Raw genomic sequence first — 21,362 nt, 5'->3', positions numbered from 1 at the left:
CGCTGACCAATCCGCCGTCCCAGTCTCCAAGCACAGTGCGGAGGCTGACCGCGAGAACTACTGCGCAGTAAGCCGCGTACAACGTGGGCTTGATTGACAGCTGCGGTTAGTGCAGGCGCAGTGGAGGACGACGGGGTCGGCCTCTGCACTGTGCTTGGAGACCGGGATGGCGGCGCAGAGTGGAGCGGTCGGCGTGGGACAGTCAGCTGCAAAGGGCTGGAGAATAGCTCAGGTGAGTAAAGCTCATTTGTTTTTGGCTGATAACTCCTTTAAAGGAAACCTGTAAGTTCCATCTTCTGGATCCATTATGGAGCCCACCGCTGCTGTGTAGGGCCCCTCCAAACAGACAAGATCAATGATTCTGTGGCTGCACTCCTCTCCATGTACAAGAGAGTACGGTCAGCCAGCTGCAATAAGCAGAATCTGGCCTAGTGCTACTGTGCAAGCCACTCTAGTGCAGTACAACCTCAAGCAAGAACAGGGGCCCCGGCCAGCAGCAGTGGGGGTCCAATCTGATCTGGGAAGCCTCAAAAGTATCCTTTTTCTCCATGTCCCAGGTTTACATCTTAAAATCTATTCCTAAAGCTGGCCACTAACGGTCCAATTTCTAGCGAAAAATCGTTCGAGCGATCAGAAATTCTGATCGGATTGGTTGTAAATAATGTCCATTGGTGGACACAATCGATTATGAACGAGTGAAAAAAAATGTCGCCCGAATGAATTTTCGTCGAAAGAAAATTTGTATTTTCTTGGTGGTCGTGATAGATAGGAAGCAATGATTGGTTAGTTGATGGTGTAGTGAACAATTTTTGGTCCGATCAGAATTTCTGATCGCTTGAACAATTTTTCGCTAGAAATTGGACCGTTAGTGGCTGGCTATGGCAGAGTTTATTTTCTGTTTTATTACAAAAACATTCAAGAACCCTAAAGTTTCAACTGAAAAAAAACAAAAAATAAAAAACAAACAAACACTAAAAACATCAAGGTTACATTTAGGCATTACAGGCTAATGCTAAAAGTTAATAGTATTAGCACCCATAAATCAGGAACTACTTGGCGACAGTGTCACGTTGATGGGCGTGAACACGGCGGAAGCCCCAGGACTGCTTAACGCCGATCGGCGTAAAGTCCTGGGGCGGGGATTTGCAGGAGATCGTGCCGATGCGCGAGCAACTACAATGTGGATGACGGAGGTCCGCTCCGTCATCAGTCTTCCAGCAGCGATCGCCGCTAGCAGACTGTTAGACGCCGTCTATTTACGTAGTACGCTGCGATCTACGGCAGCTCTGTACTGGGGACAGCCGTGTAACTTAAACCAAACTGAAGAAACTCATTTGGTTTCTAATTTAACCGTCTAATTTCATTTGTCGATATCTGCGTGTCAATGCATTTGTCACTTTTTAAACCAAACTGTGAAGAGAGACCCTGATAGAAAGGGAGACTAAGACCCAATTTCCACTGGCTGCATTTGCATAGTATTTCTGCAGAGTTAGCATTTTTGAAAAAAAAAAAAACATTCCCATTCACTTGATTGAAAAAAAAACACACTGGGGAAATCGAGGAGCACAATTTTGACTCAATCTCATTTAAGTGCATTTTTAAAACACAAACAATGTTGAAAAACAACACAAACGCAGCCAGTGGAGACTGGGCCAAACAGAAAACCTTTAACTCTTCCCTGTAATTCTAATTCAGCTCCTGCATTAACCCAAAAATTGACCAATTAACACCCCTCCCTCCATTGAGGGGTTAAAAGTGGCAAGTGCACGTGTGCGCGCTCCCGCGGGCGCTATGCATATGCGCTTGCATTTTGGCAGACTGGACATTCAATGTCATATTTGCGCCAATTCGTGCTTACAAATAGCACACTCATAAAATTTTGTCTCAAGTGGTTAAAGGGAACCCAAAATGACACCAGTTGCCCAGTTTAAACTTACCTGGGGCTGGAAGTCCTCCTGGTCTCTTGTGTGGGTGCTCTGATCCATTCAGCAGCTGTCCCTGAAGGCTGCACGTGCAGTCCTGGGACATCTCGATTATGCTCCCATTGCTGGGAGCGTTCTGCACTTGCACAATTCCCCCCCCAAAAAAAAAAAATTTGCAACTGCACCAAACGCTCCCAGCAAAGGAACATGACCGAGGAGGCATGTGGCCTGGAATGCGCAGCAACCGTTGGCCACCTTTCGGAGGGGACCAGCTGCTGAAGGGATCAGAGCGGAATAACAGCAAGGGACCAGGACACATACAGGGGACTAGAAGAAGCCCTAGGCAAGTTAAACTGGGCACTTGTCACTTTAGGTACCCTTCAAAGGGAACCTTAACTTATATAAAAAAAAAAAAAAAAAAAGTACTTACCTGGGGCATCAACCAGCCCCCTGCAGCCATCCTGTGCCCTCGTAGTCACTCATGGCTCCTCTGGTGCCCCGCTGCCAGCTAGTACAATTTTACATGTTATGGGTGTAATGCGTAAAATTTTACGCATTACACCCGTAACGCGTAAAAATGTACTTGTTGATGTCTGCAATAGCTTCCTGCACCAGCGGGGATGCGTAAAAATGTATGTGTGGCGGCCGACCGACTCCCAGTCGGCAAAAACGAAACTAGCTGGCAGCGGGGGACCAGAGGAGCCATGAGTGACTGCGAGGGGGCTGGTAGATGCCCCAGGTAAGTAAAACTCATGGGGGTTTTTTTAGAGTTAGAGTTCCCTTTAAACTTGAACTCCGAACTCCTCTGTGCTCTAAAAAGATACACAGCAGCATAATAACAAAAAAAGTATTTGTTACAGCTGATGCAAATCCTAAAATAAATTTGCAGTTTCTACTTCCTGATTCATGGAAGCAGACCTATTGTTTACAGCCTGTGCTTTCAAATGGCCTCATCTGCTATAGGCAGTCATGTGACACAGGTGAGGGATCAAATTACAATTTGTGATTAGTCACAGATGTGGGGGGGATTAGACAGGCTAAACTCTCTAAATCCATACAGGGTGCATTTCTCTCTGTTTTGCTTCTGTCCTGTGCATGAGTTCAGCTCCACTTTAAAAACCAAAATCGGCCAACCTGAGGCAAATTTGACAAACAATATTAGGCAAGTGTCTCTGCTGCCCCGGGCAATCACACTCTGTGGAGAATTTTAATGTCATCAGCAGATTAAATTGATTGCTCAAAGACGAGCGCTTACATACTGCGCGATTCCGCGCTCACACAGTACAGAGCTGCTTGTTGTCGCTAGTACTCGGAGACCCAAGTTCTTATCTCTCAAGAAACGTGGAGTATTACTTTAAGGCAAAGCGGTTTTAACATTTTAAGAAAATAAGAATGCAGCAATACAGGAAAAAAAAAAAAAATTACACAATGAAAAGCATAACTATAAAACCAAATACAATTGCTGTCAATGGGCTGTCCCTAGTTTAGTCTGGAAATGTAGGGGAAGAGTGTGATTGGCTATGGTTGATGAAACCTTTGTCAGGGTGATGCACATTTTTCTTTCTTTCACTTCCTCTAGTAATGGAATGCCAGAATGACAAGCTTCCTGCAAGAGGCAAAGCTGCTACACTACAGCATTTCAGGAAAAGGAACTGCTGCACAAAACCCAACAAAGACAATCAGATCAATTTATGCAGCTAAACCAGGACTTGCCAAGCATATTGATTTCCTCCCCCCTAGCAACAGTGTGCCAGTGTCTGCTGCATTCCATGTCTGCAGTCACTCTCCCAGCTCACCGCACTGCCTGGACAGAATGACAGTGTTACCCTTTACCAGTACTACACGCCACCACTGACTACAGCCCCGCTGAGCTGGGGGTATAGCCATTTACAGACAACTGGATGCATACAGCTCAGAGTGTGCTAACTGACAGTATCTGCTCACGTTACAAGTCATGTTCAATAACGCCTTTCAGATTGCATTTCTGCTGTAACACTGGTGAATCGCTGAGCCAGTGTACAAGAACAGAATTTCAGAAGCAGGTTATTTACCAGCAGCTTCTGGTCAGTGTGCTTCCCTCTGCTAATACAGGGCTTCCCCGAGATCCAAACATTACTTGAAGGGTTCCTCCAGGGTGAAAAGGTTAAGAAATACTGAGCAATAATGTTAGGATTAGGTGAGGCCACCTAATTGCACAGTTTGCTGTCCAGATTTCAGGAATGCGTGCGGGAGGCTGACACGCATGACAGGCGGTGCATAGACTGCACTGTCTGATGTTCACATTGCATGCGTACCCGGACCAGTGCGGTCCGGGTACGCATGTCGCACGGCTGACCCATTCACTTTCAGTGAATAGGATCAGCCATGCAACGCATACAAACCAGGGTTGTGGAGTCGGTACAAAAATCTTCCGACTCAAACTCAGACTCCTCGGTTTATGAAACCACGACTCGACTCCGGGTACCCAAAATGGCTCCGACTCCAATACTTAACAGGGCTGTGGATTTTATACAAAAATCACCCGACGCCGAAGTCTATGAAATACACGACTCCAACGCCCCAAAATTGCCCCGACTCCAACTCCACAGCCCTGATAGAAACGCAGATGGCGTGCGTTCGTACGCATAATTATTCACTGAGTGGCGCTATAGCCATAATTCGCCCTAATCGCACAGTGCTGCGCGAAAAGTAGCCATCTCATTGACCAGGACGGATTCCTCTCCTACCAGCCAATCAGTTTCTTTCTCGCCTGTTAATAAAGTGGTTTAGCTCAAGGAAGTGGGACCCTGACTGGTTGCTAGGCATTCCATGCTAGACCTTTCACCAACGTTGAGATCCCTCAGAGTCGAAAGGGGTCCTACCACTAATATGTGGCTTTGAAGCTAACTTACCCTTGGGGTTTCATAAATACACACATAAGTGTGCAAAACAGGGCCCAGGCACCTTTACCTTCTGTGCCTTTAATTCGCTGCCTGTTTTGGAAGACTATTTGAAAGGCAGGTACCAGGGTTGTGGAGTTGGTACAAAAATCTTCAAACTCCGACTCCTCCGTTTATGAAACCACCGACTCCAACTCCAGGTACCCAAAATGGCTCCGACTCCTTAGTGTAATACTTGCCAGGGCAGTGGATTTTGTACAAATCATCCGACTCCAGATTCCTCAGTTTATGAAATCTCCGACTTCGACTCCAGGTACCCAAAACTACTCTGACTCCATCTCCAATTCAGACTCCACAGCCCTGGCAGGTACTGCTTGGAAGTGAGCTCTTACCCATTTTGTATGCTTGTGGGGGGTTCTGTGGGAAATTTCCCTAGTGGTGGGAGCAGTAGTGGATGGTCCTCCAGGTGGTGAGAGCATTTTGGGAGGCCGTCTGCATCGCTTCTGCCCCCCTTTGAGGTGTGGCTTGCAGAGCATGGTCCCAGGTGGTGTGAGCACCTGGGACCCCGCCCGTTTTGCACACCTGTCTTGTATCTTATTCAAACTGGAAAGATGGACAGTTAGCCATCTACCGACTTTGCTTCACGATTGACCATCCGATTCAATTGGTGCCACAACAAGCATGCTCGATTGTTGATTTGACCGATTTCAGCAGGGCTGTGAAGTCGGTACAAAAATCTTTCTACTCCGAAGTCTATGAAACCGCCAACTCCGATTCCAGGTGCCCAAAATTGCCCCGACTCCAACTCCTTGACTCCCGACTCCATAGCCCTGAATTTCAGACATACTGGAAAGATCTCGGTTACAAATGCTCAATAGCATATGTGGCTGCAGCGGCATTAGATATCAGTGACTTTAACTGGTTCAGGACCGAGTCATGCCGATGGGCGCGCACGCGGCGGCAGCCCCAGGACCACCTAACGCCGATCGGCATAAAGTCCTGGGGGCTGGCTTTTGCTGCGTGCATCTCCTGCTTGGTAGGCGGAGCTCGGCTCCGCCTTCAGTCTCCCCGCCTTCAGCGGTGATCGCTGCTCGGAGACTGTTAGATGGCGAAACCACCGTCTAATTAGCTTGTACAGCGCTGCGATCTACAGCAGCGCTGCACTAGGGGACAGCCGTGTGACATGGCTGTCCCCCTGCGAGACCCGACAGTGATTGGCAGGCGGGGGGAGGGAGGGGGAATAAATCGGGGACTGGTAAAGACAACATACCTGCCAAACAAAATGGATGTCTGGTCTGTGGCGCTTCCTCCTTGTCTAGTATTGTCAGTGCTGTGGATGTGGCTATCAAATGCAGTGCTCCTCGCCCTCCTCTGTGCCTCCCCCCTCCCCCTCCTGTGCCTCCACCCCCCCTCCCTGCCAAACTCTGGATTGATGCAAAGGGTGAGGAAGAAGAGCTTGCAGCAGTAACACCTATGATGACATCACTGCACATCTGCATACACTGGAGCCTGGGCAGGAGGGTGCTGTGAAGGGGCCTTAAAGGACAACTGAAGGGAAAGAGGTATTGAGATTGAGGCTGCCATCTTTATTTCCTTTTAGAGCGGATCCGAGATGAAAAACTAACAAGTAACTTGTCTATCTATCTATCTATCTATCTATCTATCTTATCTAAAATGTAGATAGTTTACACAGCAAATCTAGCTGCAAACAGCTTCAATAGTTTCTGATTATTTATCCCTGTGATACAATGAGGGCAGCCATGTTCTGTTTGTCACATTGTCACAGGCTGAGGGCTGGAGATGCTATCAGCTTGCCTGTGTGTAAATTTAGCCCCCTCTCCTCTGCCTCTGAAATCAATGGCTAGTAACCTCCTCCTCCTGCCCAGACTGAGTTCCCATAAGCCCTTGCTACAGTGCCAAGGCACAAAAGGAGCTGTGGGCGGGGCTTGTTCAGTTTATAGGGAATTAGAGTATTAAAACAAAGTATTTTGCTTGAGGAATGCCCTATAAAGTAAATGAAAGGAACACAATTATGCAATGAGTAAAAGTTTCTCGGATCCACTTAAAGAGAATCTGTACTCTAATATTCTTACACTAAAAAGCATACCATTCTGTTCCTTATTTTCTCCTGTGCCCCTCTGTGCTGTTTCTGCCACTCCCTGCTGCAATCCTGGCTTGTAATTAACAGTTTTAGGCAGTGTTTACAAACAAACTAACCAGCTTGTGATAGGCTCACATAAGCAGAGTGTGTGAGTCATACAGAGCCTGCAGGGGGCCTGCAGAGGGTGTGTATCGCTTCTACCAATCACAAGCAGCCCTGCACATTCCACACAGACACGACAGAGGAAAGTAGATAAGATTTATTACAGAGACAGACAGTGCAATTAGGAAAGGCTGCAGTAAGCCAGAGCACATTAGAACAGGCATAGGAACTTATAGGATAGAAGAAATAAGACTGAAAAATTTGTTACAGAGTCTCTTTAAAGCAATACCAATTGCCTGGCTGTCCTGCTTGTCCTCTGCCTGTAATACATTTAGCCCTAGACCCTGAACAAGCATGCAGCAGATCAGGCGTCTGGCATTGTCAAATTTTTCTGGTGTTATTCAGACACTACTGCAGCCAAATAGATCAGCAGGACTGCCAGGAAGTGTGCATTGTTTAAAAGGAAATAAATATGGCAGCCTCCATATACCTCGTTACAGTTGATGCTACCTTACTCTTCTGTGAGTGAGAGAACACTTCAAGGGACAGGAATATGGAAGGTGCCATTTGCCTGGCTACTGTGCAGCTCATATGCTTCCAATAAATTCCCAGTCAGCGACTCATAACAAGTATGTGGATTACGTGTTGTAAGCTGCATGCTTATTACAGGTATGCGACTTAGACCAGGATTCGTACACATTTCATGAGTATGTACTGTACTGAAAGCCTCTGCTTACTAATACCTCCTGGTAAAGGTACATTTCAAAGTCACTTTATTCAAAATTGGACCTGAACTCTTGCACAAAACAGAAGGAAAACAGAGTAATGCACCCTGTATGTATTAAGAGGGTTTAGCCTGTCTAATTTCCCCTTATGTGTGGCTAATCACAAGTTGTAATTTGATACCTCAGCTGTGTCAGCTGACTGCCATGGAGAGCTCATTTGTAAATACAGGAAGTTAACATGTCTGCTTCAATGAAAGCAGGAAGTAGACAAACTGCAGATTTAGTGCAGGATTTGAAATCAGCTAAAAAAAAACCCTAACAAAAGGGTAGGCAGAGGTGGACTTACCTCCTCAGAGCAGACACAAAAACAGGTTGATATTACAAGCAAATGTATTTGTATATACACGCCAAAAGGTTAAAGCAACGCGTTTCACAGGTGCAGCACCGCTTCATCGGGCAACAAGAGATGAAGCATACATAGTCATAAAGTGTCTATGACTCAGCCTAGCGCCTCTGTTGCTGTATGCTCCCTCCCCTATCGCCTGATGAAGCAGGGCCACAACTGTGAAATGCGCTGCTTTCACCCTTTGCAGTATATATAAATAAATTTGCTTGTTGATAGATCAACCTGCTTTTGATCAGTGGTCACATTGCCCCACCACTGATCACCCACTGCCAGCGTTTATACACTTTACATTGCAGAAACTCTAAACATGAGGCAGGTCCTGCATTTGCGATCTTGCTAATCGCAATTGGTCCAGTGGAATTTGGCCCATTATTACGTATTTATATAGCGCCGACATCTTCCGCAGCCCTGTACAGAGTGTATATATAGTCTTGTCTCTAACTGTCCCTCGGAGGAGCTCACAATGTAGTCCCTACCCTAGTCCACAATGTAGTCCCTACCATAGTCCACAATGTAGTCCCTACCATGGTCCACAATGTAGTCCCTACCATAGTCCACAATGTAGTCCCTACCATGGTCCACAATGTAGTCCCTACCATGGTCCACAATGTAGTCCCTACCATAGTCCACAATGTAGTCCCTACCATAGTCCACAATGTAGTCCCTACCATGGTCCACAATGTAGTCCCTACCATAGTCCACAATGTAGTCCCTACCATGGTCCACAATGTAGTCCCTACCATGGTCCACAATGTAGTCCCTACCATAGTCCACAATGTAGTCCCTACCATAGTCCACAATGTAGTCCCTACCATGGTCCACAATGTAGTCCCTACCATAGTCCACAATGTAGTCCCTACCATAGTCCACAATGTAGTCCCTACCATAGTCCACAATGTAGTCCCTACCATAGTCCACAATGTAGTCCCTACCATGGTCCACAATGTAGTCCCTACCATGGTCCACAATGTAGTCCCTACCATGGTCCACAATGTAGTCCCTACCATAGTCCACAATGTAGTCCCTACCATAGTCCACAATGTAGTCCCTACCATAGTCCACAATGTAGTCCCTACCATGGTCCACAATGTAGTCCCTACCATGGTCCACAATGTAGTCCCTACCATAGTCCACAATGTAGTCCCTACCATAGTCCACAATGTAGTCCCTACCATAGTCCACAATGTAGTCCCTACCATAGTCCACAATGTAGTCCCTACCATAGTCCACAATGTAGTCCCTACCATAGTCCACAATGTAGTCCCTACCATAGTCCACAATGTAGTCCCTACCATAGTCCACAATGTAGTCCCTACCATAGTCCACAATGTAGTCCCTACCATAGTCCACAATGTAGTCCCTACCATAGTCCACAATGTAGTCCCTACCATAGTCCTATGCCTGTAGTTTATGTATTGTAGTCTAGGGCCAATTTAGGGGGGGGAAGCCAATTAACTTATCTGTATGTTTTTGGGATGTGGGAGGAAGCTGGAGTTCCCGGAGGAAACCCACAGACACTGGGAGAACATACAAACTCCTTGCAGATGTTGACTTGGCTGGGATTCAAACCAGGGACCCAGCGCTGCAAGGCGAGAGCGCTAACCACTGCGCCACCGTGCTGCCCATTGACATTAGCTGAGCGTTTAGGGAAATTGTTAGCGTTTTGAATTGCTCCCTAAACGCTCACAAAATCACTGTAGTGGGTTCCAGCCCTTAGTGGTATGTTTGTGAGTATAACTTTACACACTTGCCTCTCATTACCCACATCAATCCCGTACACATACTGCACTACATCGGGCTCTCTGTGTGTTCTCTCTCGTTTTATCCTTACCTCCAGTTTACTGTTATCCAGGCCAGACAGAGACATGTCTTCCATTCTCATCTGCAGCCAGCACTTGGGGGATGAGGCTGCCTGGCCAGGCAGAGAACGGGCAACCAATCCCCCTTACCTAGACAAGAGACAAAGAACATATAGTATTAAATGGGTGTATAGCTCTACAGAGGAGCAGTTGTGTGTCTAAGTGCCCCTACTGACACACACACACACACACACACACACACACACACACACACACACACACACACACACACACTTTACGACTGAATACTGTCATGAGTAAAGCTTGGTTCATGCAGACTGATCTACAGCTACAAATCTAACTTAGAAAGTAAATTATATTCTTGGAGCTGAAAGATTGGACTTCAGTACAGTAAACTAGTTCTTGTTTTAGACGGTTGTAGAGTCCCATCATGTAAATGGAACAAGGTACGTTTTATTAAAGGTGGACCCTGACTAATGTTTTATGGAGGAAATGCTCTATTAAACTATGTTTTTTTAAAGGGGGGGGTTTAGAGAAATGCCCTCTCACACGTCTTTGTATTTTGGGGGACTATGCCACACGAGTATTTAGGGGGAAACACTGCCACATTATGTGTCTTGCTGTCTGAGGGGGGTCTGCCTGCTGTCCCTGGGCCTATGTTAGGTGCCAAATAGCCCAGCGAGGAGAACGCCAGCGCATACCACTAAGGCTGCATCTGAAATGACCACCAGCTCAGCGTGTTGCACCTAAATAGATTTTCTGCACACTTCACATTCAACTCAGATGCAAATCATATGCAAATCTGCTACTACTTATTATGCAAACAGGAAACTCAGGAGGAGGGGGTGGGAGCAGCTAACCTGACAGTTACATAGTTACAAAGTTAAGAAAAGGTGGGGGGAAAGGCTGCGCATCCCTAAACACATGTTGCAATTGAATGGTTAATCGCACAGGCATACACCACCTCTGCCAGACTGAAAAATGCATGCCCTGCATCCAAGACAAGTGCTAACATTTATTAAGCTAGGAGGAACTTTAGCTTCCAATATGGTTTGCATGCAAAGTATATTATACTAGACACTTGCGCCACGGTGAGGCAAACCTCCAGGCAAGTGACCTAAGCTAAATTTAAAACCTTGGGAGCAGCTAAGCAAAAAGAAAATGTGTAACTTACATTTTGTTGAACAGCGAGGAGAACGCCAGCGCATACTGCTAAGGCTGCATCTGAAATGACCACCAGCTCAGCGTGTAGCACCTAAATAGATTTTCTGCACACTCCGCATTCAATTCAGATGCAAATCATATGCAAATCTGCTACTAATTATGCAAACAGGAAACTCAGGAGGACGGGCTGGGAGCAGCTAACCTAATAGTTACATTGTCTTGGATGCAGGGCATGCATTTTTCAGTCTGGCAGAGGCGGTGTATGCCTGTGCGATTAACCATTCAATTGCAGCATGTGTTTAGGGATGCGCAGCCTTTCCCCCACCTTTTCTTAGCCAAATAGCCCTGTCTGCTGCCATTTGCAGGTTGGTGGAACGTTGTTTACTTTTAGGGTCACTGTGCCCAACTGTGTTTTGGGAGAAAACACGGACCCACTGTCTTTGCATTACAGTTAGCACCGCTCACATCCTGCCATGGCGACACCCATTTTTTCACTTATTCTTGTCTGGCCCCTTGCTCAAACTTGATAAAACCATGTGGCCCTCGAGTCAAAAAGTTTGCCCCCCCAGCTAGCCGACCCTAAACCATCCTTCTGTGCTAGTGTCACCTCTTTACTGGCCTCCAACTGTCACCTGAGGGTTCTACTCCTGATCCCTGGCTGTAGGCGACAGTCCTCATACTCCTACAAGGCTTTATACATAACTTCCCACTGAAGCAGTTAAGAAATCTGTTCCTCTAGACCAGGGCTTCCCACCCCAAGTCTTAAGTACCACTAACACTGCATGTTTTTCAGGAAACTGCACGTCTTTGCAGGGGAGGTAATTGGTGCCTCAGCAGTTACTTCTGTGGATTTAAACAAAACATACACTGTTGGTGGTACGTGGGGACAGGGATGCCTCCCCCAGTCCAGATGTCGGTCTGACTCATTCACATAGAATGAGTCATACAGTTGGCTGCAAAGTGGATGAGGACAATGCTCAGTGTTTTGCATTTGATAACTTTGGAGAGAGACTCAAAGTAAACCAGAGACGAAGCACCCTCATATATTTTACCATATATATTAGAGAAAGCACATACCCTGCTCTGTTTCATCCTTCGCTGCTCAGCTTGCTTGTTATCAGCCCTGATAAAATCCCCCACTGAGCATTCAGTCTGGCTTTGCTCAGGAATCATTATAGCTGAGTCAGTCTTCTCTGATGTCTTTTCAAGCCCAAGCCTGCCCCCTTCTGGCTCTGCTATAATGACTCAGCTATAATGATTCCTGTGCAAAGCCAGACTGAATGCTCAGTCAAGGATTTTATCAGGGCTGGTAACAAGCAGGCTGAGCAGTGAAGGATGAAACAGAGCAGAGTAGGTGTTTTCTCTAATGTTGCCAATGATAAACAAGGTGTGTACACACGCACTACTTAAGAGGACGGATCTGTCAGACCCTCCTGCTGGGCGGTCGTTCTGACAGTAGTGCGTGTGTACAGTCTGTCTGCAGACTGATAAGGCTGTTTCCGAGCGCTCCGCTCAGCGGGAGGGTCTGACGGACCAGTCGTTCTCTTTAGAAGTGCGTGTGTATGCACCTATATGGTAAAATACATGAGGGTGCTTTGTCTCTGGTTCACTTTAAAAGTCTAAACTAGGATTTATCAACTCAGTCCTGGAGCGCCTCCAACAATGCATGTTTTGTGGAAATCCGCAGAGGTAGTTAATCAGCTCTGCTGAGACACCAATTACCTTACCTGTGCAGGTTTGTGGTTATCTGCAAAACATGTACTGTTGGGGTTGATTGAGGACTGAGTTGAGAAACCCTGGAATAAACATATGATTCAATTACCAATAAAATGAAACTTCTCAAAGTTCTGCATTAATTACTCAAGGCCCAAATGGCACATGAAGAAAGCAGAAGCGATCGGAAAGAGAAGAATGTTAGTTTGTCATTACACCGGTATAGGAATACAGTACTTTTAGTCCTTTGCAATAAAGCTGTCAGCAGAAAGCTGGGGTACTGTATAAGGAGCCAAATAGCATGGTACCTTTTACCCGACGGGACTGCGGATTTGCTTCATACTAAGATCCAATTCAACCCCTGCTCCTACTGGTACTGGCTGAAGACAGAGCAAAACGTACGAGCCCCAAATATGGCGCTAGTCTAGTTTAGGAGACCCAGCAGGAAACCTCATAGTGAACAGTTCAACCACAGAACCCTCTTAATGGGGCCATACACTTACCGATTTTCCCACCGATATACAGCCGATTCGATCACTGATTGAATCGGCTGTGGAATCGTTGCGCAAACGCTGACCGAACGATCGATTTCCGTTCAAAATTGATCGTTCCCGATCTGTCCGTGCGGAAGATTTCGCTCGATCGCCAGCGGGTCGGGAGTGCATCGATAGCGACGACCAATGCTAGCAGCAATCAATTACCTGATCCGGCCGGCGAGAGTCCCTGCTGTCTTCTTCTCCACGCTGGGCTCCGAGTCCGGCAGGCTTCACTTCTTCCTGTCCCGGCAGGAAGTTTAAACAATAGCGCGTCCTCTACTGTTTAAACTTCCCCGGACAGGAAGTAAAGTGAACCTGGAGCCCAGAGCGGAGAAGAAGACAGTGGAGACCGGGGGGACACGGCAGCGGCAGCTCCAAATTGTGATCGGTTTCATGCTGAAATCGATTCACAATCTGTTTGCAGTAAAGGCAGCCATACGATCCCTCTCTGATCAGATTCGATCAGAGAGGGATTTGTTGGTCGATCTGATGGTAAATCGACCAGTGTATGGCTACCTTTACAGCACAAAGCGACGTGATTGGCCAGACAGTATTAGCATAGTTAACTACAACCTGAAACCTAGCTGTTTCAAAGGGTGCCATCAACCCAATCACATTAGCAGAATTTCCCTATAATGCTAGGTACACACCATACAATTTAGTGTTAGATGGTTCAATGGATCATTTCTGACAAGTCCGACCTTATTTTCAATCGTTTTTTTCGATAGATTTCTCATAGAAGCAGGGCTGTGGAGTCAGTACAAAAATCTTCTGACGCCTCAGTTTATGAAACCACCGACTTCGGGTACCCAAAATGGCTCCGAATCCTTAAGGTGGGTACACACATCAGATAAAAGTCTTTGGAAAGTGAAAGATCACAGACCAATGTTACCCCCTTCCATGTAGTATGAGAGCCATACTTTACACAGTCTATTCTATGGAGCTGCACTCCCCATCAGACAGAAATCTTACCCCTTTCCATGTAGTATGAGAGCCACACCTACACAGTCTATTCTATGGAGCTGCACTCCCCATCAGACAGAAATCTTACCCCTTTCCATGTAGTATGAGAGCCACACCTACACAGTCTATTCTATGGAGCTGAACTCCCCATCAGACAGAAATCTTTGCAAGATGCTGCACACACAGATGCTGTACACATGCAACAGATCAGTATCTGCAAAAGATCAGTTCCTAGTCTACGATATCTGCAGATCTCATACACACCTTTAACAGACTTTAATCTGCAGATCAGATCTACCAGGATGGATCTTCAGATGATTGTCTGATCTGCAGATGAATGTCTGTTAAACAAGGTGTGTATGATGATCTGCAGATATAGACTATGACTGCATTTTGCAGGAACAGATCTGTTGCATGTGTACAGCATCTGTGTGTGCAGCATCTTGCAAAGATTTCTGTCTGATGGGGAGTTCAGCTCCATAGAATAGACTGTAGGTGTGGCTCTCATACTACATGGAAGGGGGTAAGATTTCTGTCTGATGGGGAGTGCAGCACCATAGAATAGACTGTGTAGGTGTGGCTCTCATACTACATGGAAGGGGGTAAGATCTCTGTCTGATGGGGAGTGCAGCACCATAGAATAGACTGTCTAGGTGTGGCTCTCATACTACATGGAAGGGGGTAAGATCTCTGTCTGATGGGGAGTGCAGCTCCATAGAATAGACTGTGTAGGTGTGGCTCTCATACTACATGGAAGGGGGTAAGATTTCTGTCTGATGGGGAGTGCAGCTCCATAGCATAGACTGTGTAGGTGTGGCTCTCATACTACATGGAAGGGGGTAAGATTTCTGTCTGATGGGGAGTGCAGCTCCATAGCATAGACTGTGTAGGTGTGGCTCTCATACTACATGGAAGGGGGTAAGATTTCTGTCTGATGGGGAGTGCAGCTCCATAGGATAGACTGTGTAGGTGTGGCTCTCATACTACATGGAAGGGGGTAAGATTTCTGTCTGATGGGGAGATCAGCTCCATAGAATAGACTGTGTAGGTATGGCTCTCATACTACATAGAAGGGGGTAAGATCTCTGTCTGATGGGGAGTGCAGCTCCATAGAATAGACTGTGTAGGTGTGGCTCTCATACTACATGGAAGGGGGTAAGATTTCTGTCTGATGGGGAGTGCAGCTCCATAGAATAGACTGTGTAGGTGTGGCTCTCATACTACATGGAAGAGGGTAAGATTTCTATCTGATGGGGAGTGCAGCTCCATAGAATAGACTGTGTAGGTGTGGCTCTCATACTACATGGAAGGGGGTAAGATTTCTGTCTGATGGGGAGTGCAGCTCCATAGAATAGACTGTGTAGCTGTGGCTCTCATACTACATGGAAGGGGGTAAGATTTCTGTCTGATGGGGAGTGCAGCTCCATAGAATAGACTGTGTAGGTGTGGCTCTCATACTACATGGAAGGGGGTAAGATTTCTGTCTGATGGGGAGTTCAGCTCCATAGAATAGACTGTGTAGGTATGGCTCTCATACTACATGGAAGGGGGTAAGATTTCTGTCTGATGGGGAGTGCAGCTCCATAGAATAGACTGTGTAGGTATGGCTCTCATACTACATGGAAGGGGGTAAGATTTCTGTCTGATGGGGAGTGCAGCTCCATAGAATAGACTGTGTAGGTGTGGCTCTCATACTACATGGAAGGGGGTAAGATTTCTGTCTGATGGGGAGTTCAGCTCCATAGAATAGACTGTGTAGGTGTGGCTCTCATACTACATGGGAGGGGGTAAGATTTCTGTCTGATGGGGAGTGCAGCTCCATAGAATAGACTGTGTAGATGTGGCTCTCATACTACATGGAAGGGGTAAGATTTCTGTCTGATGGGGAGTGCAGCTCCATAGAATAGACTGTGTAGGTGTGGCTCTCATACTACATGGAAGGGGTAAGATTTCTGTCTGATGGGGAGTGCAGCTCCATAGAATAGACTGTGTAGGTATGGCTCTCATACTACATGGAAGGGGGTAACATTGGTCTGTGATCTTTCATTTTCAAAAGACTTTTATCTGATGTGTGTACCCACCTTTACTCTAATACTTGCCAGGGCTGTGGATTTGGTACAAAAATCATCCGACTCCTCAGTTTATGAAAACTCCGGGTACTCAAAATTGCTCCGACTCCGACTCCCCAGCCCTGCATAGAAGTGAATGGAAATAGATAAGAAGATATAACAGAATAGACTATTGATTGGAAAATAGATTTGGAAATCAGTAGAGTTTTTTTTTTTGTCCGAAAAACAGCATCGTGTGTACCCAGCATAAGGTTTCTTGGTGTCCCCTAAACTAGAATAGCACCCATTATTTGGCTACTCTCCACTGAAGACCAGCAACACAGAACACTGAGCCACACATAGAAGTGACAGATAATGCAGCAGATCTCCAGTGGCAGAGAAATACCCAGTACACGGCTCTGACAGCCAGAGACCATTTAACGCAGGGCTGCCCACACTTTTTCGGCTTGTGGGCTACTTTAACCTGCTGGGCGTTCTGATTCCCGCTGATTTTTTTTTTCATGTAGCTACTGCTCCCTGCGGCGTCCCCCCAGCGTCTCCGATCGCCGCCGGCGTGAAGTCCCATCCGGAAATCCCGTTCTGAACAGGATTTCCTTTAGGGCTTCCTCCGTTGCCATGGCGACAAACGGAGTGACGTCATCGAAGTTGTGGCGATCGAATTAAACACGCAGCTAGCAAAGCGCTAGCTGCATGTTTGGGGTAAAAGAAAAAAAAAAATTCAAATCAGCCCAGCAGGTGACCTCCGGCGTCTCGCTTGGGTGGTTATTAAATTAGCAAGTCAAAATGATCTACCTATGTGCAATTTTAGGAGCACACTTGTACAGTGGCGTAGCTAAGGAGCTGTGGGCCCCGATGCAAGTTTTACAATGGGGTCCCCCAAGCACTCTATAGATATCAATTGATACGACGCACCAAAACCTGCCAATGGCAACTACAGTGTCAGATGTGCAAGAAGGGGATGGGGAGCAGTTTGTTAATTATTACCACTATTCAAAGTATCTATAGAAGTGATTATTATGAGCACAGGACCAATAGAAAGCTAATACTGTAGTTGAGGAAGGGCCCTTTCGGGGCCCCTCTGGCCCCGATGCGTTTGCATCATCTATTGCTATGCCCCTGCACTTGTATATACAGAATGTAAAATGTACTGGGTCGGGATCTACCATGAAGCCCTTCATGATCTACTGGTAGATCACGATCTGTCTAATGGGCACCACTGATTTAAAGTCTGTAGGAACTCAAGGCATGCTGGGACTTGTAGTGTCACCAGATCCAATAGCATCTCAGTACAGTGCATATACAGAGCACAACAGGGCATGCTGGGACTTGTAGTGTCACCAGATCCAATAGTATCTCAGTACAGTGCATATACAGAGCACAACAGGGCATGCTGGGATTTGTAGTGGCACCAGATCCAATAGCATCTCAGTACAGTGCATATACAGAGCACAACAGGGCATGCTGGGATTTGTAGTGGCACCAGATCCAATAGCATCTCAGTACAGTGCATATACAGAGCACAACAGGGCATGCTGGGATTTGTAGTGGCACCAGATCCAATAGCATCTCAGTACAGTGCATATACAGAGCACAACAGGGCATGCTGGGATTTGTAGTGGCACCAGATCCAATAGCATCTCAGTACAGTGCATATACAGAGCACAACAGGGCATGCTGGGATTTGTAGTGGCACCAGATCCAATAGCATCTCAGTACAGTGCATATACAGAGCACAACAGGGCATGCTGGGATTTGTAGTGGCACCAGATCCAATAGCATCTCAGTACAGTGCATATACAGAGCACAACAAGGCATGCTGGGACTTGTAGTATCACCAGATCCAATAGCATTTAAGTACAGTGCATATACAGAGCAATGACAGTCAAGTACCAGAGCTCTAAAAGCAAAGGTCTCAGCATGTACTGGCAGCTACTGAGTGCAGCCAGAGGGCTGGCATGCTGGTACTTGTAGTGCCACAGCCTATAAAGATACAGTGTGCATACATATAGCCAGGGATGACTGGCAGGCTGTGACCTGCAGCCCTGCTGGCATGCTGGTACTTGTAGTGCAGCAGCCTATAAAGATAGTGTGCATACATATAGCCAGGGATGACTGGCATGCTGGTACTTGTAGTGCCACAGAATATAAAGATACAGTGTGCATACATATAGCCAGGGATGACTGGCGGGATGTGACCTGCAGCACTGCTAGCATGCTGGTACTTGTAGTGCAGCAGCCTATAAAGGACCAGCCTCTGGTACAATGACTGTCAGGCTGTGACCTGCAGCCCCCCATACACAGAGGGCTGGCATGCTGGGACTTGTAGTGCAGCAGCCTATAATGGAACAGCCTCTGGTACAATGACTGGCAGGCTGTAACCTGCAGTCCTTCAATGTGGCTCCCCATACACAGAGGGCTGGCATGCTGGTACTTGTAGTGCCACAGCCTATAAAGATACAGCGTGCATACATATAGCCAGGGATGACTGGCATGCTGGTACTTGTAGTGCAGCAGTCTATAAAGATACAGTGTGCATACATATAGCCAGGGATGACTGGCAGGCTGTGACTTGCAGCTCCCCATAGACAGAGGGCTGGCATGCTGGTACTTGTAGTGCCACAGAATATAAAGGCACAACCTCTGGCACACTGACTGTCAGGCTGTGACCTGCAGCCCTCCATGTGGCTCCCTATACACAGAGGGCTGGCATGCTGGTACTTGTAGTGCCACAGAATATAAAGGCACAACCTCTGGCACACTGACTGTCAGGCTGTGACCTGCAGCCCCCATGTGGCTCCCCATATACAGAGGGATGAGTGGAGAGAGATCAGTGCCTGTATATATTGCACAATACACACTGCAGTGGGACAGCCACACACCCAGACACACCAACCACACCCACAGACAGACCGAGCACCCCACCAACCAGCCCAGCAACCACCCCTCCCATTGTTCCTACCCCGCATTAGCCCTGTCTGCCTCTTCTGTCCGCTCTCCTCAGCACCTAGCAGCACCAGCCGCCATTTTAGCCAGCCCAGGCGGCCTTAATCACCGGCCGAGAGCATCGAGCCATAGGCCACGCCCACTCTGGGGCGTGTCCCCCCGCAGCAGCAGCAGAGACCACGCTCGCGCTGGAGCACTGCAGTTTTCCCCGGACTGCAGCAGCAGCGCTACAGTGTTGCGAGGCTAATCATGATAGCAGGCGAGAGAGAGGAGAGACGGCCAATGGGGTGGAGAAGGGAAGAGGCGCCTGAGCCAATCGGCGGAGGGCGGGGCGTGGCGGGAGTGTTGAAAAGGTGCCAGTCGTAGGCGGGGTAGGCGCGGCGATCTGGCGTCGTCATGGAAACAGAGAGAAGGCGCTGCTCAGGCTGGTTACATTGTTGCCAGTGGTGGAGAGAGCTGCAAAATCAGCTATACGGACCCATCAATGTAATCCGCCTCCTTAAAAACAGAAAGTATTTGCGATATGGATCTATGGGGTTAAGGCCTGGAGCGGTACAATAGAATACCCAAAGCTCCCAATTGTGCCCCTTTTGGAGGGACAGTCCCTCTTTGGGAGCCCTGTCCCTCTTTCCTCCTCATCTGTCCCTCTTTCAGGACTTTGTCCCTCTTTCTATATAAAATATATATATTTTTCTACTAAAAAATGTGTTTGACTCTAAACTTTATTCCCATCCTTTAAATTGATATATTGCTAATTATAAAATGTTAATATGAAGGAAAATGCACCAGGAAAGGCCTGGTGCACACCAAAACCGCAAGCAGATCTGCAAAACGCTAGCGTTTTTAGCTGCGTTTTTTACGAATTTTGAAACGTTTTGCTACCGTTTTGCGGTTTTGTGCTGCGGTTTTTGGTACAGCAGATTACAGATATTGTTACATTAAAGCTGTTACTGAACAGCTTCTGTAACAAAAACGCCTGGCAAACCGCTCTGATGTAGCATTTTTCAGAGCAGTTTGCATTTTTCCTATACTTTACAATGAGGCAGAAACGCCTCCGCAATCCAAAATCTGCAGCAGCCCGGGAGTATGCGTTTCTGCAAAACGCCTCCCGCTCTGGTGTGCACCACCCCATTGAAATACATTACCCTAGCGTTTCCACATCCGCAATCGGATCTGAAAACGCGACCGAACCGCTCTGGTGTGCACTAGGCCATAGAGAGGACCAGTGTGGTTTGAATTATAAAACAAAATATTTTTCTTATGAAATCTGTATGGTATGCGTGACTCGGGGTGTGATCAGGGGCGTGGCTTAAGTGTCCCTCTTTCTCATCTCAAAAACTTGGGAGGTATGTATACATTTCTCTACTAAAAATGTGTTTGATTGACTCTAAACTTTTTTCCCATACTTTAAATTGATATATTTGAACCAAGACTACCCAATGTTTTTGATCAATGATCACATGGGTTAAACACCGACTGATATTTATAAAGTTTTATTCATATTTTAGCAGGGGTGTACCAATAGGGGGGGCAGAGGTTGCGAACGCATCAGGCCCTTGGGCCCTCCCTGAACTACAGTATTAGCTCTCTATTTGTCCTGTGCTCATAATAATCACTTCTATAGATACTTTGAATAGTGGTAATCAGTAACAAGCTATTTCCCATCCCCTTCTTGCTCCTCTGACACTGTAGTTGCCATTGGCAGGGATTGCTATGTATAGAGTGCTTGGGGGTAATCAGTAACAAGCTATTTCCCATCCCCTTCTTGCTCCTCTGACACTGTAGTTGCCATTGGCAGGGATTGCTATGTATAGAGTGCTTGGGGGTAATCAGTAACAAGCTATTTCCCATCCCCTTCTTGCTCCTCTGACACTGTAGTTGCCATTGGCAGGGATTGCTATGTATAGAATGCTTGGGGGTAATCAGTAACAAGCTCCTCCCCATCCCCTTCTTGCACCTCTGACACTGTAGTTGCCATTGGCAGGGATTGCTATGTATAGAATGCTTGGGGGTAATCAG

The 21,362-nt window shown here is 46.9% G+C and overlaps 1 protein-coding gene across 2 annotated transcripts in view; it reads right to left on the bottom strand.

Annotated features, from left to right (window-relative positions):
• ATXN7L3 (ataxin 7 like 3) overlaps window positions 1-19,571 on the bottom strand; it is a 70,015-nt gene extending 50,444 nt beyond the window's left edge. For both annotated transcript variants that reach the window (XM_068263663.1, XM_068263664.1), the window contains exons 1-2: window positions 19,360-19,571; window positions 9,967-10,084 (exon numbers count right to left, since the gene is read on the bottom strand). In XM_068263663.1, coding sequence (XP_068119764.1) covers window positions 9,967-10,017 — 51 coding nt within the window. In that variant the 5' untranslated portion in view covers window positions 10,018-10,084; window positions 19,360-19,571. The remainder of the gene's footprint in view (window positions 1-9,966; window positions 10,085-19,359) is intronic.
• Between the last annotated feature and the right edge of the window lie 1,791 nt (window positions 19,572-21,362).

Source organism: Hyperolius riggenbachi, chromosome 12, assembly GCF_040937935.1.
Source record: "Hyperolius riggenbachi isolate aHypRig1 chromosome 12, aHypRig1.pri, whole genome shotgun sequence".
Classification (NCBI taxonomy): domain Eukaryota; kingdom Metazoa; phylum Chordata; class Amphibia; order Anura; family Hyperoliidae; genus Hyperolius; species Hyperolius riggenbachi.
The sequence above is the reverse complement of the archived record's forward strand: the minus strand, read 5'-3'. Positions and strand labels throughout refer to the sequence as shown.